General features: G+C 39.0%; 1 protein-coding gene across 3 annotated transcripts in view; it reads left to right on the top strand.

The window, feature by feature from the left end:
• Positions 1-16837, top strand: part of AKAP6 (A-kinase anchoring protein 6) — a 594007-nt gene that overhangs the window by 200181 nt on the left and 376989 nt on the right. For all 3 annotated transcript variants that reach the window (XM_043983332.1, XM_043983334.1, XM_043983333.1), the window contains exon 3: positions 15618-15869. In XM_043983332.1, the coding sequence (XP_043839267.1) occupies positions 15618-15869 (252 nt within the window). The remainder of the gene's footprint in view (positions 1-15617; positions 15870-16837) is intronic.

The raw sequence follows: 16837 nt of genomic DNA, 5'->3' as shown, positions 1-16837 counted from the left end.
AAGTTGTGAGACTCAAAAGAGATGGAAGTCACAAAAACATTTTGAAAAATAAAATACTATACAAATATAACCTTTGACAAGGTGAGGAAAGAATACCTGATGTTTCACAGCAATCTACCAGTCTAGCATCACCCATGCATTAAAGTGATTGTGCTCAGTTCTCTCTACAAAAGGAAAAGTAGAGACAAAGGAAGTATCTTATTATTCCAACAATGGCAGCTTTTAATAATCTTGCTGTGATTTAGAGATAGATGGGACCTTTAGAGGCCATTTGGTTCTGCCTCCTTATTTTGCTCTAGGGGAAATAGACTGGAGAAGTTAAGGGAGTTTCCCATTGTTATACCAAGGCTCTTTTCTCTCATGCAAATGCTACCTCTTTTGAATTATACTACTTGACTTTCTAATTTGAACTCCCATTCAGCCGGCTTTTCATTTCTTGCTTTAGACCTTGGCTTCCTTCTGAGATTCCTTTCTTTCTTTCTTTCTTTCTTTCTTTCTTTCTTTCTTTCTTTCTTTCTTTCTTTCTTTCTTTCTTTCTTTCTTTCTTTCTTTCCTTCCTTCCTTCCTTCCTTCCTTCCTTCCTTCCTTCCTTCCTTCCTTCCTTCCTTCCTTCCTTCCTTCCTTCCTTCCTTCCTTCCTTCCTTCCTTCCTTCCTTCCTTCCTTCCTTCCTTCCTTCCTTCCTTCCTTCCTTCCTTCCTTCCTTCCTTCCTTCCTTCCTTCCTTCCTTCCTTCCTTCCTTCCTTCCTTCCTTCCTTCCTTCCTTCCTTCCTTCCTTCCTTCTTTCTTTCTTTTCCATTCTTTTCCATTCTTTTCACTTTTACTGGGAATCATGATCCAAGTTCTTGTGTTTGACCCCAAGGCTTGGACACTAATATTCATTCTTGATTCCTGCCTCCTTTCAGGTTCCATCTCCTCTTCTTGCTGCTTAGCCTTAGATCCCAGAAAACCTGCCTGTATGTTATGTCAGAAATTAGCTTATATTATAGACAATATGACACCTCAAAGGCATGTGTAATCCTTTAATTGAATACACATTGACAGCATACCCAGATGCTTGGAGTATTCTCATTGCTCTGTGGAGGAAGAAGGCGGAAAAGCTTACCCTTAGAGCTTGTGCCAGGCTCTTAGCAGGCTACATTTCAAAATATTTAAGGCAGTCGAAGAGTGTATCAAATAAAGATATTGAACTTGCTCAAGGTCACACTATGAATCAGCAGCAAAGTCACAAATAGAATCATTTGCTTCCTTAATTTACTTTCAACCCAAAGACTAACCCAATATAATAAGCAAACTATATATATTTTTAACTTTAAAATCCAAATTTTTTAAAATTAAGATATATTGTCACTCTAATAACTAGCTAATATTAATATTTACATTTTTCATATATTATTACATATTAAAATTTGAAGTTTGCAAAGTGTTTTGTATATATTATGTTATCTGATCATCATGACAACCCTGCCTGATAGCTGCTATTATTATCTGTATTTTACAAACGAGGAAATGAGGAAAAGAAAGGGTAAGTGACTCATTCAGCATCACAAGACTTACTAGTATTTGAGATGGAATCTGAATTCAGGTCTTCCTGACTCTCAAGTCCAGCTCACTATTTATTATACAAACTGTGTCATATTGGTGCCAAAGAACACCAAAATATCCAGAAGGCTTCTGAGAGAATTCTCTCTCTTTTTTTAAGCGGGGCAATGAGGGTTAAGTGACTTGCCCCAAGTCACACAGCTAGTAAGTGTCAAGTGTCTGAGGCAGGATTTGAACTCAGGTCCTCCTGAGGCAGGATTTGAACTCAGGTCCTCCTGAATCCAGGGCCAGTGCTTTATCCACTGTGCCAACTAGCTGCCCTTCTGAGAGAATTTTCAATGTCCTGAAATAGATCTAAATTATTTAGGTAAATATCTCAATGGATAAGTATTTCTTTGTTTATTTTCAAACCTCCATTTGCATTGTTTACTTCATCATTGGCAGCTTTTATTAAATGCCTCTTTCCATGTGGTATATGCCAAACCTTCTTTGTACAAAGCAAATGTAATGGCTAGTCTTGTCTTAATACAAATAAGGATAAGCTTTTCCACCTTTTTCCTCCACAGATCAATAATATGGACGGGCTGTGGGTGGGTAGGGGGGCTTATAGTTATTGAATAAACAACAAATATAGTATATGAATTAAACAGCATCCGCGCTATATACATCCATACTGTAGAAAGACTATATGTTTGAATAGGTGTTAAAACTTAAAAATGCACTAAGACTTTTGCCTGTAGAAGCAATGATATAAATGTATTCTATAGGGGTGGGGAATAAATAAGTAATCTCATGCATGATTTATATATAAGAAAATACAAGGTGTCCTACAAGTCTTAGTGCATTGTTATTGTTTTCAGTCCTAATTATAACTAGCATTTATGTCATTCCTTAAGGCATAACCTGTGGAGAATAGGGATGCAGAAGTAGGTGTTAGTCATATTTTTCTTTGGCCTTTTTTCCTCTTCTCTTTCTGGGTTGAACTTGTAGAGTAAAAGGGGGGGGGAGTGGAGAGAAAAGCTCCTAAAACTTTTATTTTAATAAATTTGACTCCTTACAACAACCCTAGGAGAGTAGATGCTATTATTATCTCCATTTTAGAGATGAGAAAATCTAGGCAAGGGAGGTTAAATGACTTGCCTGGCTGAGAAAGGATCTGAGGTTGGATTTGTTTTGTTTGTTTGTTTTTTGGTGGGGCAGTGAGGGTTAAGTGACTTTCCCAGGGTCACACAGCTAGTAAGTGTCAAGTGTCTGGGTCGGATTTGAATTCAGATCCTCCTGAATCCAGGGTCAGTGCTTTATCCACTGAGATTGGATTTGAACTCAGATCTTCCTGACTCTTAAGTTCAGTGTTCTGTCCACTGTACACCTAGCTGCTTTATAAGTTGAAACTTTGAGACCCCTTCTACTCGAGATTTTCAGTGAAGTGGAGAGAGTGTTGATTCTGGATTCACAGGACCTGAGCTTGCCTCGTGACTCATCTACTTAGTACTTGGGTGACTGGATAATTCCTTTAGCATCTTGCCCTTGGGGTCCTTCATATGCAAAATGAAGGAGTAGTACTGGGTGACCTCTGAATCTGTGTTTCCATGATATTATCATCTTCACTTCAGCTCCTAGTAGTTGGGGTACGTACAGCAGCCATACCCTGATACAACTGTCTCAGCAGACAGGCTTATCCAGGTTGAGCATAACCTGCAGGCCTCAGACCTGTCAATGACTTAGGGGAATGTCTACCCCAAGCATGTGAAGATCTCCCCGTGGCAGGATGGGTGGACAAGAACAATTTGTTCCAACAGCCATGAAAGCAGCTGAAGGAGGTACTATGGGACACTTAGAGCTTGGTCAGACATTGGAAGCACCAAGGTCACCCACTGCCTACTGGGCCATTGCTGGTTGTCTTGACTTTTATCCTGCTGCTGAACTTCATTGCTGGGAAGGGAGAGTGAGGTTAATGACTTTGCACAGCTCTGCCTCATTTAAATCCAATGCTCAAGGAAGTTAAGACATCACTCATCATAGCGTGATGTCATTGGTCCTCTTCAAAATTGAAGGCCAAACAACTTTCATTGGTAGAGAAACAGTATAGAAAATAATAATGTTAATAACAATAACTCACATTTATTCAGTTCTTTAAAGCTTGCAAAGCATTTACTTACATCATCTCTGTAGTCAGGAACAACTCTGGTGTAAGTCCTACCTCTGATACTTACTTAACCTCTCAGAACCTTAGTTTCCTCAACCGCAGAATGGGTGATAAAGATGCCTTTAGCGCCTTGTTCACAAGATTGTTTTAAGGTTTAAATGAGATCACTTAGACAAATACCTTCTAAAGTCTTAAAGCGCAAGTCAGTTACCATTATTACACTACAAAGTGAAGCTTTTTGTATTCTACTTGCCTTGCTCAAGAAAAAGTGCTTTCCATCCTAGAGAATGATGGCATTTAGCCTGTGCTGTTTTGATCACCAACTTCATTTTCTCTGTTCTTTTCAATATGTTGTTATGGCGCCCATTTCATACAGACTAGAATGTGTCACGAAAAATGAGTGTCTTCATGTGTGTCTTTTATGAATAGAGGGTTCTTTCTGTAACTGTGGAGAATAGGGATGCAGAATTAGGTGTTAGTCATATTTTTCTTTGGACTTCTTTTCCTCTTCTCTTTCTGGGTTGAACTTGTAGAGTAAAAGGGGGGGGGGTGAGCGGAGAGAAAAGCTCCTAAAACTTTTATTTTAATAAATTTGACTCAATTTTCTATATACTTGAGAAATGAGGGCTTTATCAGACAAACAAGCTTCAAAATTTTTTCACAATTACTATGGCTAACTGTATTTCCCTCCTCCTATTCCCTTCCCACACCATTTACTTGCTCCTAAAACTTAAAAAAAAATTTTTTTTTTTAGTGAGGCAATTGGGGTTAAGTGACTTGCCCAGGGTCACACAGCTAGTAAGTGTCAAGTGTCTGAGGCCGGATTTGAACTCAGGTACGCCTGACTCCAGGGCCAGTGCTCTATCCACTGTGCCACCTAGCTGCCCCTCCTACAACTTTTAAATGGGCCCTGGGTCATTCTGATTTATGAGGCCAATGCTAAATTCCCTTATGGGCTACTTAGCATAAAGCAGAAAAGACTCATTCTATTCCAAAGCCACATGTGGCACCTTTAACCCTGACCATCCATCTTTCATAAAAATTCCTGCAACATCCATAAGGGAGACCAAGCAAGACTAAATCAGCCCAACCTGTCACTGTGCCACTTACAGTTTGCATCCTACTGACAGAAGGTCTCTAATGTCATATTTGTATATGAAAGAAGACTCTTTGTTACCTATGATGTAATAGGGTAATTTGTAGTCATCGCATTTAGCTTTATAACAATTTTTAGTGACCTTAAGGTAAAGATTGCCTAATTTTAGTGAACGGGTTGTGCGCTTGTATGTTATTTAAAATGACTATCAAAAGTGGATCCCCCAGGGGGCAGCTAGGTGGTACAGTGGATAAAGCACCAGCCCTGGATTCAGGAGGACCTGAGTTCGATTCCAGCCTCAGACAATTGACATTAGCTGTGTGACGGTGGGAAAGTCACTTAACCCTCATTGCCCCATGCCAAAAAAAAAAAAAAGTGGACCCCCCCAAAAAGGCACAAAAACATTGAAAGGTAAATAATTTTAACAACCCCAAACCCCCAAATAATAGTTTTTTGAAAGTGATAGTAAAGTTATGTTAGTTATAAAGTTATCATAATATATTACATAATAAAAATATAAATACAATATATTATATATAAATTATATTCTATAATAATGTGTAATATATAGTTTATGTATATATATATAATTATAGTTATAGTAAGTTATAGTAGTATCTAGTCCTGGATATATGTACATAAAGATTAATATATACAGGGAAACTTGGGGGTCATTATTTCTGTGGCATCTCTCTAAGCTAATGAAAGAAAAATCATCCCACACAAACATGTTACTGCTTTTCCTCACAGTATTCTATTAGAAGGAAAATATTTTTGAGTTTTACAGGCCTCTTAGTACTTTGTAGCCTGCCTTAACATTACCACCTCAAGCTCTCTGTGTCCCAAACTAAACTAATTATCTTTCTCCAAAATTTATCCCACCTTTTGACTTGCTTATTTTTATTAACATGATATCAGAAACCTAGTCACCCATGCTAGAAGCCTTGTATACTTTGATTCTTCTTCCTTTTCTCATTATCCATATTCAACCAGTTGTTAAATTTTGCTAATTTGGTCTTTAAAATATTTCCAGTGAAATCCTCCCTTTCTATTCTCACTACAGGATTATCACCATCAGCCTAAAGCACTGGAGTAGTTTTGTTTTGTTTTTGTTTTTTACTGGTTTCTTAATTTCCAGTTCATTTCCTTTCTGATTACAGGATCTTATAATTAGAAGAGACATATACCTGAACAGAAATCCCTTTAGGTCTTTGTATACTTTACTTCCCTTCATAAACACTAGGGATCATTTTGCATTCCATCTCTTATCATTATGCCTTTGCTGTGCCTCAAGTCTAGAATGCATTATCTCCTCACTTCCATCTTCTGGCTTCCTTAAACTCCTTCAAGACTCAGCTCAAGAACATTAGGAATCTCAAGCCCTTGCAGATTTGAACTCAGGTCCTCCTGAATCCAGGGCATGTGATTTATCCACTGCACCACCTAGTTGCCCCTGTAACTTATTTCTAACAAGGAAAAGCTCTCAGGTTCTAGAGAACAACCCCAGTGAGATAGTGAGAAGTATTTCTCTAATTTAGCATGATTAATACTCATTTACATTCTGGACTCTGAGTTCTACTTATGCAAAAGAAGCTTAACTAAAATTCATGGATGAAGGGATGTCAGGCAGCTATTGGTACACCTCTGGGCATCCTGCCTGGAAGTTGACAGAGGAATTTTCCTCAGAAGATGTATGCAACCCTACCCATGCACAGTTCAAAAGCTACCAACTATTCAAATCAATATTTACAGCTGGGTTTAAAGTCAACCTTACTTGCACTTCTGCTCAAGGAGTGTTGTTTTATCTGCACAAGAATTCATAGCAAATGACGGATACAGAAAAGAAAGACCTACAGGGACTCAGGCAGAATGAAGAAAGCGGCCAAGAAAACAAAATAAACAATGACCACAACAATGTTCATGGAAAGACCAACTACCACAAAATAACTGAAAATGAATGTTACAGAATTATGAGGGCCCCAAAGAAGAAATATGAGAAGACACTCCTTTATTTCCTTTATTTTTTTTAAGTGAGGCAATTGGGGTTAAGTGACTTGCCCAGTGTCACACAGCTGGTAAGTGTTAAGTGTCTGAGGCTGGATTTGAACTCAGGTACTCCTGACTCCAGGGCCAATGCTCTATCCACTGCACCACCTAGCTGCCCCCCCTTTATTTCCTTTTTGGCACAGATGCAATGATTGGTTTTGTTGTTTTTTTTTCTTTTTCCTATTTTCCTTTTTTGCTTCAAAATGTTCTTTTATATGGGATGGTGCTCTGGTAAGAGGAAAAGGGGGCAGGGATAATGGAAAGTAGAGTTGGGTGCATCCTTACTCCCAAATTCTCAAAGTTTCATATTAGAGCAGGAAGGGACCTTGGAGATCATTTATTCCAACTCCTTGATTTTACAAAGGTGGAAACTGAGGTCCTAAAGAGAAGTGACCTGCCTAAGATCCTAGAGGAAGGTTTATTCAACTCTGACTGAAATCGAGGCTAAGGAGGAAAGTGGAAGTAGGGGGAGGATTTGAGGGATATAGTAAAGGGGAAGTTGACTTTTATAAATTCATAGTTAAACCTGGAAGGACCCTTAAAAATTACTTTGTCCAACATCATGTGAGGAAGTGTCAAAGTAGGGGCCCTAGTTCTTCTGACTCCCCAGTCTACCATTTTGCAAGTAGATTGCTAATATTTGGGCTCTTTGGGGATCACAGGGTCATCTGTTTGGCGTTTTTTTCTCTATAGTATTTATTAATGTAATGACTCAGAACAAGTCACTTAGGGATGGGGATAGGAGAGGCAGTGGTGGCATGTCTGTCTAGCAAGTTTTCTGGGGGATAGTAAGCATCCCTCACATATTTCCCTGTTTGAAATTTCTCTGCAAGGGCTTGAGATTCCTAATGTTCCCTGCCTTACTCTTCACAGAGCCCCACCATGATTTTTTTTGGGGTGGGGCAATGAGGGTTAAGTGACTTTCCCAGGGTTACACGGCTAGTAAGTGTCAAGTGTCTGAGTCCAGATTTGAACTCAGGCCCTCCTGAATCCAGGGCCAGTGCCTTAATCTACTGTGCACCTAGCTGCCCCCACCCCACCATACTTTCAAGTTGGTCCTCCTGCCAAGCCCAGGTTCTGAGCCTCAGAAAAATCTGAGAAATCTGGGAAGCAATAGCTTCAAGAAAAGATAAGGTCCCCAATATTAGTAGGACAAAGGTGATGCCAGGAAAGCATGGTACTCCAGCAGCAATGACAGCCCCCTTTCCCCTGCTTTCTCCCTCTCCAAGGTTTTCTTTTTCCATAGAATAGTCATTGTTTCTCTCCTGTGTTCCCTCCCCAAGTCAACAAGACCATCTTGAGGCAACCCTTTGGCCATCACTATTGGCTCTGAGAAGACCTGTTGACTGGACAAGCAGATGGGCTCCTTTAGATGAAGGTCAAGGTTTGCTGGGACATGGCCCCTCTTCCTCCCTTCCTACAGAACATACACGAAGTTGCCTTCTGTTCACAAATCTCATGAGTTAGTCTAACTTCTCATCTTCTTCTCTGATCATCCTATGGTGGCCATTGTTCCTTCCACCCCAGCCCTACCACCAGCCTCCTTAGTATGCAGCAGGGGTTTTTACTACTCTTCTGTCTTGGGCTGCTTTGGTAGGCTGGGGAAGCCTATGGACTCCTTCTCCGAACAATGTTTTCAAATCCATAAAATGCAATACAAACCAATTGTGTTTCAATAAGTTGCCCAGATATTAATAAATACAAACAGACAAGTTTATGTACTTCTGGTTCAGAGGAATACACTGTCTAGGAAGGTTTTCTGCCCCAGGACAACCATCCAACCTTGAGTAAAGTCCTGATAGCCTAATCCTGGCTTTGTTGTTATTCATTCATTTCAGTCGTGATCTCTTCATGACACCATTTGGCGTTTTCTTGGCAGTCAGCCTGGCTACAGCTCTGCATAGGAGCTATGTTGTTTTTTTTCCCCCACCTTGGCTATAGACCAGTATGGAAAATAACACAGTTATCTTAAGAACCTCATGTTTTTCTAGAAAAACTGAGGCAAAAGACATACATATGTATATATACATACACATAAATATAATTTATAACACATGTGCATACATGTGTGTGTATATATATATATATATACACATAGATAGAAATACATACACACATATAAATAGATATATCTATCACCAGTGTACAGCCACACCCACATGCATGCAACCTTCCTATTTCAAAGAACTTGGATCCTCAATATAAGACACATATGACAACAACAACCTAAACAAGCGAGCAAAATCCAGACAGGCCCCTGTAGGGTGTATTTGTATCCGGCCTTGGTTCCCATCAGTGTTTGTAACAGGACTACTTTAGTAACCATGGAGAGACCCTTGCCTTCCTGACAGACAAGAGCAGCTGTTGAATTGAGGCTCAGAAGGTGTCTGAAAGCTTGAGTGATGTGGACATTCGGCAGCTTGGCCTGTGTAATGCTTTTTCTATAAACAGTTCTGATCTGGAGATGCTTCAGTACAGTTTATGGTGTGTGTGTGTGTGTGTGTGTGTGTGTGTGTGTATAATTTAAAGAACATCTGAAGTCATTTTAGTCACCTCCGAATACTTTGGCAGTTCTGGGTGTGGGGGAACCTTACATAACAGTGAAGCAGCATTTCTATGCATTGTCCTTTTCTTTAATTCATTCTGAGATAGTCTCTGGATAGCCTCATTTTTTTTTATGCTTGCAAAATAATAGCACTGAAGTCATAAAATTACAATTGATTATTATAGTTTTATGCCCTTACAAAATGTGACTTGGAATTTCTTAAAAAATAGGAATGTTGAGGGTTTATGATAAACTGAGGACAAAGCAGTCAGCTGTACCATTCTGAGAATAACCTTGTTTTCCCCAATACACTAACATGTTTTTATTAAACATGGGAGTCATAAGTAATATTTGCATTTGAATACACCATGTCTGATACAGGTTTTGCTCAGGCTGGTCCTTTAAAACTGCATGTTGGGGCAGCTAGGTGGTGCAGTGGATAAAGTACCAGCTCTGGATTTGGGAGAACGTGAGTTCAAATCCAGTCCCAGACACTTGACACTTACTAGCTGTGTGACCCTGGGCAAGTCACTTAACCCTCATTGCCCCACAAAAAGCCAAAACAAAACAAAACAACAAAAAACAAACAAAACCCCCTGCATGTTTATAATTCAATAATTAACCAGAAACTGATTTGAGAATGTGCCCTGGAGATCCTTTGCTAGGCCTCTTTTTACATTTATTTCCCAAATCCTACTTGTATTAGGCTCCAGAGTGAGCTTGTAGATGATGTGGTCTCTGACATTTTCAACCTGCCTCTGAAAGAAGCATCAAGAAGGGTCGCTGGGGATTTTAGGAATGGCTCTTCAGTCCTTTGATGGATCTGTGACTTTTCAATGTCGACACACTCTCCAAAAGTGCAGATCAGAGGCTGGCCACACTTTCTTATACTCTGCTGCTCTGGTGCATATTCTCCAACCAAGCCCTCACTGATTCTGCATACCAAAGACCTTCCTGTAGATTAGGGGTTCTTAAACTGGGGTCTGACAACTTGTTTAAAAACAATTTCAAAAACTGTATTTCAATACGATTGGTTTCCTTTGTATTTTTATGTGTTTTATTTTTCGCATTTAAAAAATACATTATTTTTAGAAAGAGTCCCTTGGTCTCACCAGATTGCTCAAGGGGTCTATCACCCCCCCCAAACCCCAAAAGTAAAGAATATTTGCTCTAGATCTCTTGTTGCCTGTATACCACTGGTGCACACAGGCTGTGTACTCATTTATCTCCTGTTCTTGCGGTGTTATAAACCCATCTCTTTTTCTGGTCCAACACTTCTCTAATGATATTCTTTATGTCAGTGGTATTAAACTTGAGGTGAGCCACATGGTGGCCTGAACCAGATGAAAACAGAAGCGGAGAAAGTTAATAAAGTGGAATTATTTTCCAATGTGAACCTGCAGAGAGATGTTTTCTTTACAGGTTTGTAGTAGCCTTGCCTCTTATCTCTGGGTTTCAGTACTGCAAAGACAATGTGAAATTTATGACAGATAGGTGGCCCATTATTGGGTATTCCATCTTACTTCATATACTGTTGCTCCAACCATTACTATTTTCCAGAATGTCATTAATACAAATGTTGTTAACACATATGCAAATAACAGAAACACATGTTAATTTTGTGGAACATCACCATTTCATCATTCAGTCAACTGTCCACTTTTCACATTATTCTTTTGGAACTAACAGACCCCCTTTGACATGTCACTTATTACTGTTTCCAGAGAAAACCTTAATGTTAAGGGAAGTCTACAAGGATGTGCAGGAATGACTGGAAAAATAGAATTGGGCTGAACCTTGTTCGTTGGTCAGCTGGAGGGTGGGGTTACAGGCCACCCTGAAGAAGTAGATGGAGAATTGAGTTGAGAACCATGAGATTTGGGTTCAAGTGCTCCCTTTCTCACTCATTAGCTATATAACTTTGAGTAAATCACTTTACTTTTCTCTAAAATAATTTTATCGGTTTAGATGACCAATAGCATCTCTTCCAACTCTATGATTCTATGAAGTAAGGAAAGAATAACAGGGAGTTAGGCCAAACAATATGTTAATAGAGCTAGAAATGTGTTTAATACAGACTCTAATTTCAGCCCCTGGGCTTCTGGGCTTCTCAGATATAATCCAAGGAGGCCTTGAAGAATAGGGGTCTAGATCATATCAGGCTTAGAGTTTGGCATATGGTCCTGAAAAGTTCTCTCAGATGTTAGCTGTGCAACCAAAATTCTTAAGTACATATTAGATAAATATGAATCTCTTGAAGCATTTCTCATGTTTTTCTTTTAACTTATTTTCTCATAGTCATTTTCTCAGATAGTATGTGGAATAGCATAGGAGAACAAAGGAGTTAATTTCATCTTTCAACATGATGAGTTTCTGGCCATGATGAAGTCCAGGAAAGATCTTAAAAATCTTAACTGTCTTTAGCCTTTCTAACTTCTTAGGGTCAATTCTACTATTCCCTTTAGATGCTCAGTAGATTCTCCAATTCTTTTTTTTTCTGTATCAAACAATCACTAAATCTATCAACACACGTTTATGTACTTGGCAGAGTTCTGAGGATACAAAAACAAAAGCGAGATTATTTTTAGCGTGTTGTTTTAGTTGTTTTTCAGTCATGCTTTACTCTTCACGACCCAACATTTTCCCCTTTTGTTGGTTTTATTGGCAAAGATACTGGAGTAGTTTGCCTTTTCCTTCTCCAGTTCATTTTATAGGCAAGGAAACTGAGGCAAAGAGGGCTAAAATTATTTGCCCAGGGTCACTCAGCCAGTAGGTACCTGAGGCCAGATTTGAACTCAGGAAGATGAGTGTTCCTGCTTCCAGGTCCAGTGCTCTATCCCCCGAGCCATCTAGCTGCCCAACTCTAGTATAGGGGCATCTCATCTTGTGGATAAAATACAAATTCATCTGCTTACTTTTTAGAGTCCTTTCATAACCTGGTTTCCACCTACCTGTCCAGGTTTAGTATGCATTAGTCTCCTTCAAACAAACTGTGGTCCAGACTTGCTGGCTTTCTTCTCCTTAGGACTGCTGAAGTGAATGTTTTGATTTTGTGGCATATCAGAAAGACCATAGAATTGAAATTTTAAAATCAGGATTCCAGACCTGGCTCTCCCACAATTAAACTAGTGTGTGAACTTTGGTGGCACTTCCCTTGGTCTTAATGTCTTCATCTATAAAACAAGGGGTAGGAACAGCTGATTTATAAAGTCTCTTCTATCAGCAACATTTTAGAATCAGTGATGTATTTCACTTTTTGTTCTACAATTATTGCAAGCTATTCTCTGGGGATGGAGAAGAGAGTATTTGCACTTTAATTAGACCATTATCTTTAGGTCAGAACAACTAATGCCCTCACTTCCCAGATTCCTCATAAGAGGTTTCAAAACTTTATCATATTTGTTAATGTGCCTAATATTGCATTTTAAACAATTCTTTCTTCCCAAGAGCCAATTTCAGAGTAGGAATTTAAGGTGTAATGCAGTTATTATTTCTTAATGTCTCAGGCATTTGTCATAGGGTTTTCCCCAAAATTTATAGTTTTCACATTATTTTTCCAGTTATTAAATAATATCTATATTCTATTCTAAGGGTATATCATTATTAATGGAATTTAAATTTACAATGGCTGGGTTAAGAGAGCTACTTTGTCACTTTTGATGGTGAAGTCAATCGAATCTTAGAGATTTTAGGCTTATAAAAAATTTCCTTTCATCATGGAAGCATTTCAATTAAATTTAAAACATTTACTAAGTGCTTATTATGTATAATACCCAACTTAAAAAAGATATTTTTCTATCTGGAGCTGTTCAAGTCACCTAACGTTTTCAGCTATCAGCGTTAGCTTAGAAAAGTGGGTAGAGGGCTAACCTTGGAATTTAGACCTTGTGGGGGATGTGGGAAAACTGGGACACTAATCAACTGTTTGGTGGAGTTGTGAAAAGATCCAACCATTCTGGAGAGCAATTTGGAACTATGCCCAAAGGGCTATAGAACTGTGCATACCCTTTGATCCAGCAATACCACTGCTAGGCTTATAGAACCAAAGACATCCCAAAAAAGAGTAAGAGAATTATTTATACAAAAATATTTATAGGGGGCAGCTAGGTGACGCAGTGGATAGAGCACCGGCCCTGGAGTCAGGAGTACTTGAGTTCAAATCCGGCCTCAAACACTTAACACTTACTAGCTGTGTGACCCTGGGCAAGTCACTTAACCCCCAATTGCCTCACTTAAAAAAAAAAAAAGAAAAAGAAAAAAAATATTTATAGCAGCTCTTTTTGTAGTGGCTAAGAATTAGAAATCAAAGGATTGCCCGTCGGTTTGAGAATGGCTAAACAAGCTGTGGTAGGTATATGATGGTATATTATTGTGCTTTAAGAAATGGCAAGCAGGATGATTGCAGAAAGGCCTGGAAAGACTTGTATGAACTGATGTATAGTGAAGTGAGCAGAACCAAGAGAATGTTGTGCACATAGATAGCAATAGCAAAATGATAAAGAATTGTGAATGACTTGACTATTCTCAACAATACAATGATCCAAGATAATCCCAAAGGACTAATGATGAAGCATACTATCTACCTCCAAAGAAAGAACTGATATGGATGGAACAGTCTGAAGCATGCTATTTTTCACTTTTTTCTTTTATTCAAGTTTTCTTATACAAAAGGACAATTATGGTAATGTTTTATATCATTCTACATATATAACCCATATCTGATTGCTTACTACCTCAGGGAGGGTTGGGGAGGGAGGGAAGGAGGGATAAAATTTGAAATTCAAAACTTTAAATAAAGGAGTATTTACTGAAAAGCAAAATTAAGATCTAGTGGTTAAATCCTGCCTCTGCCACATCCGGATTCTGTGACCATAGGCAAATTACACCCATTCTTGCTGCCCCCAGGTATCTCTGTAATCAACCAATCATTTATTAAGTGCCTACTATGTACTAAGTACTGGGAATATAGATACAACTATTACTCTCAAAGAGCTAACATTCAATAGGGGGAGGCAATATGTGCATATATGAGTATATACAAAATAATTACATGAGGTAATTTATAGGAAGTGGTACAAACAGCACAGGGGTGATCAGCACAGGTATCATGCCAAAACTTAACTTGGATTAAGTTTTGAAGGAAAATAGAAACTCAAAGAGATAAAAGTGAAGAGGAAATACAGTCTAGGAATGGGGGACAGTCGTTTCCAAAACACAGAAATGGAATTTCCATACTGGGAGTTCCTCTTATTAATGAAATCACAAATTCCTCCAGGACCAAACATACACACATACAACATGAGCAAACTTTAACTACCTTGACAAATTGAATAGTTGATGTCACTGGCCTGTATTAGTACTGTGGAAATTTGGTGGACCTAGCCATGTCTATCTATTAGGATGGGAAGGGAGGAGGACATATTTAAATTTAAATTTATGATGCTCTTGGGCAGACACTGATTGAAAATGTGGTTTGTGGTTATATGGAAAAAACATGCAACCCCCTTACAGCAACATCTTTGGAATGGAATATCCCAGCCCCTCAGCCCCTTCTGAGTACTTTTCAGAGAATCTTATTGCTTTAAAAAATAATAATTCACCTTGCAACTTATGCTAAGAAGTTTAGCCACCTGCCATGAATTTAATTTTTAAGAAGTACCTCTATGAGAGATAGTGTGGCAAATCTTTCACGGGCAAATTGAACACTCATTACCAATTGAGTTTTTGATGGCAAAGAAGTCTTTGGATGATGATCTTCCTGTGTTGGCATAGATGGTGCTCAATTTAGCCACCCCATTGCAAACATGCCTGGAAAATAGTAGAGTCACTGGCTCCCTTGCAGGAAGCCCAGGCAGTAGAGAGAAAACAGCAAACACATCTACGGAGTGAGCCCTTCACCTCAGCTGACCTTTCATTTTCCCTATCAGAAACAATAGCTAGCAAGGCTTTTGTGGTTTAAGGAAGAGATCCTTTTACCTGCATGCCTGAGGAGGGCACAGACCCAGCAGAGTAGACTGCAAATATGTATCCTACCCAAGGCTGTAACAAAAGGCCAAATACCAGATCTGCCTTAATAGCCCAAGACCTGGGTTGACTTAAGGCTTGATAGGTGATGTCAGATGGAGGGGTGACTATCTTGTTCCTTGTATAAACTCAAACTATTCATATTCTCTCTCTCTCTCTCTCTCTCTCTCTCTCTCTCTCTCTCTCTCTCTCTCTCTCTCTCTCTGTTTTTAAATTACAGGACATATGTGAAGACATCTCTGATCATGTTGAACAAATCCATGCCCTCCTAGAAACTGAGTTTTCCCTGAAGCTTCTGTCCTACTCTGTCAATGTGATCGTTGATATCCACACAGTGCAGCTCCTCTGGCACCAGCTGCGGGTCTCTGTTCTGGTTCTGAGAGAACGAATTCTACAGGGGTTACAGGACGCCAATGGGAACTACACCAGACAGACGGACATTCTGCAGGCTTTCTCTGAAGAGACAACAGAGGTGTGTACAGCTCTTTGATAGGGAGAAGTGATCTTTCAAGCTTCCCTGCTGAAGAAGTGTTTTTAAATTTGGGACAGTGGAAAAAGACATTTCTTGTTCAGTTGATTATTACATGTAACTTTGGGCAAACTCCTTATATTGTTATTGATTTGGTTCAGTTGTCTTTGATTCTTTGTGACCCTGTTTGGGATTTTATTAGCAGAGATACTGGAGTGATTTGCCATTTCCTTCTTCAGCCCATTTGACAGATGAGGAAATGGAGGCAAACAGGGTTAAGTGACTTACCAAGGGTCACACAGCTAGCAAGTGTCTGAGGTTGGATTTGAACTCATGATGATGAGTCTTCCCATTCCAAGCCCACTGTACCACTTAGCTGCCCTAAATTCCTTATAAACCATATTATCTTAATTTCCCCATTCCACAAAATGGAAAGGTGGGGAAAGATTTTGGTGATTTTAAGGGTGGTATAGACATCAGAGAGGTAACCTAGAGTGTTGGATTAGGGACTAGCTTTGGAATCAGAATGACCTGTGTTAAAGTCCTGTTTCTGAATACACTAATTATATGACTATGAGCAAGTCAGGACCCTAAGTAAATTTCTAAGACTATAAATTACAGACAAATTGGCAGTCTGCACTAGTGGAGGGAATTTCAACCTCAGCAGTCTTTTATCCAGATGAAATTTTGAAAAAGGATGAAAAATAAGTTCATTATTATAAAGGATTATGAGATCTAGGTGAAAATGTGATATATTTGTATGTGTGTGTATGTGTATATTCATACACACACATACAGTAAATTCCACGTTTACAGAAAATTCATCAGTAAATACATGTTGTTTTGGCTGTTTTGTGGCAAAATGCATAGCCCACAGGATACTTTGACAACTCTGTGTTGTGTATGTATGTATATTTGTGTGTATTTGGCAAGAAAGCATATTGTATACCCATTTGTCTTCCGCATGTACT

Source organism: Dromiciops gliroides, chromosome 2 (assembly GCF_019393635.1).
Source record: "Dromiciops gliroides isolate mDroGli1 chromosome 2, mDroGli1.pri, whole genome shotgun sequence".
Lineage (NCBI taxonomy): Eukaryota > Metazoa > Chordata > Mammalia > Microbiotheria > Microbiotheriidae > Dromiciops > Dromiciops gliroides.
The sequence above is the reverse complement of the archived record's forward strand: the minus strand, read 5'-3'. Positions and strand labels throughout refer to the sequence as shown.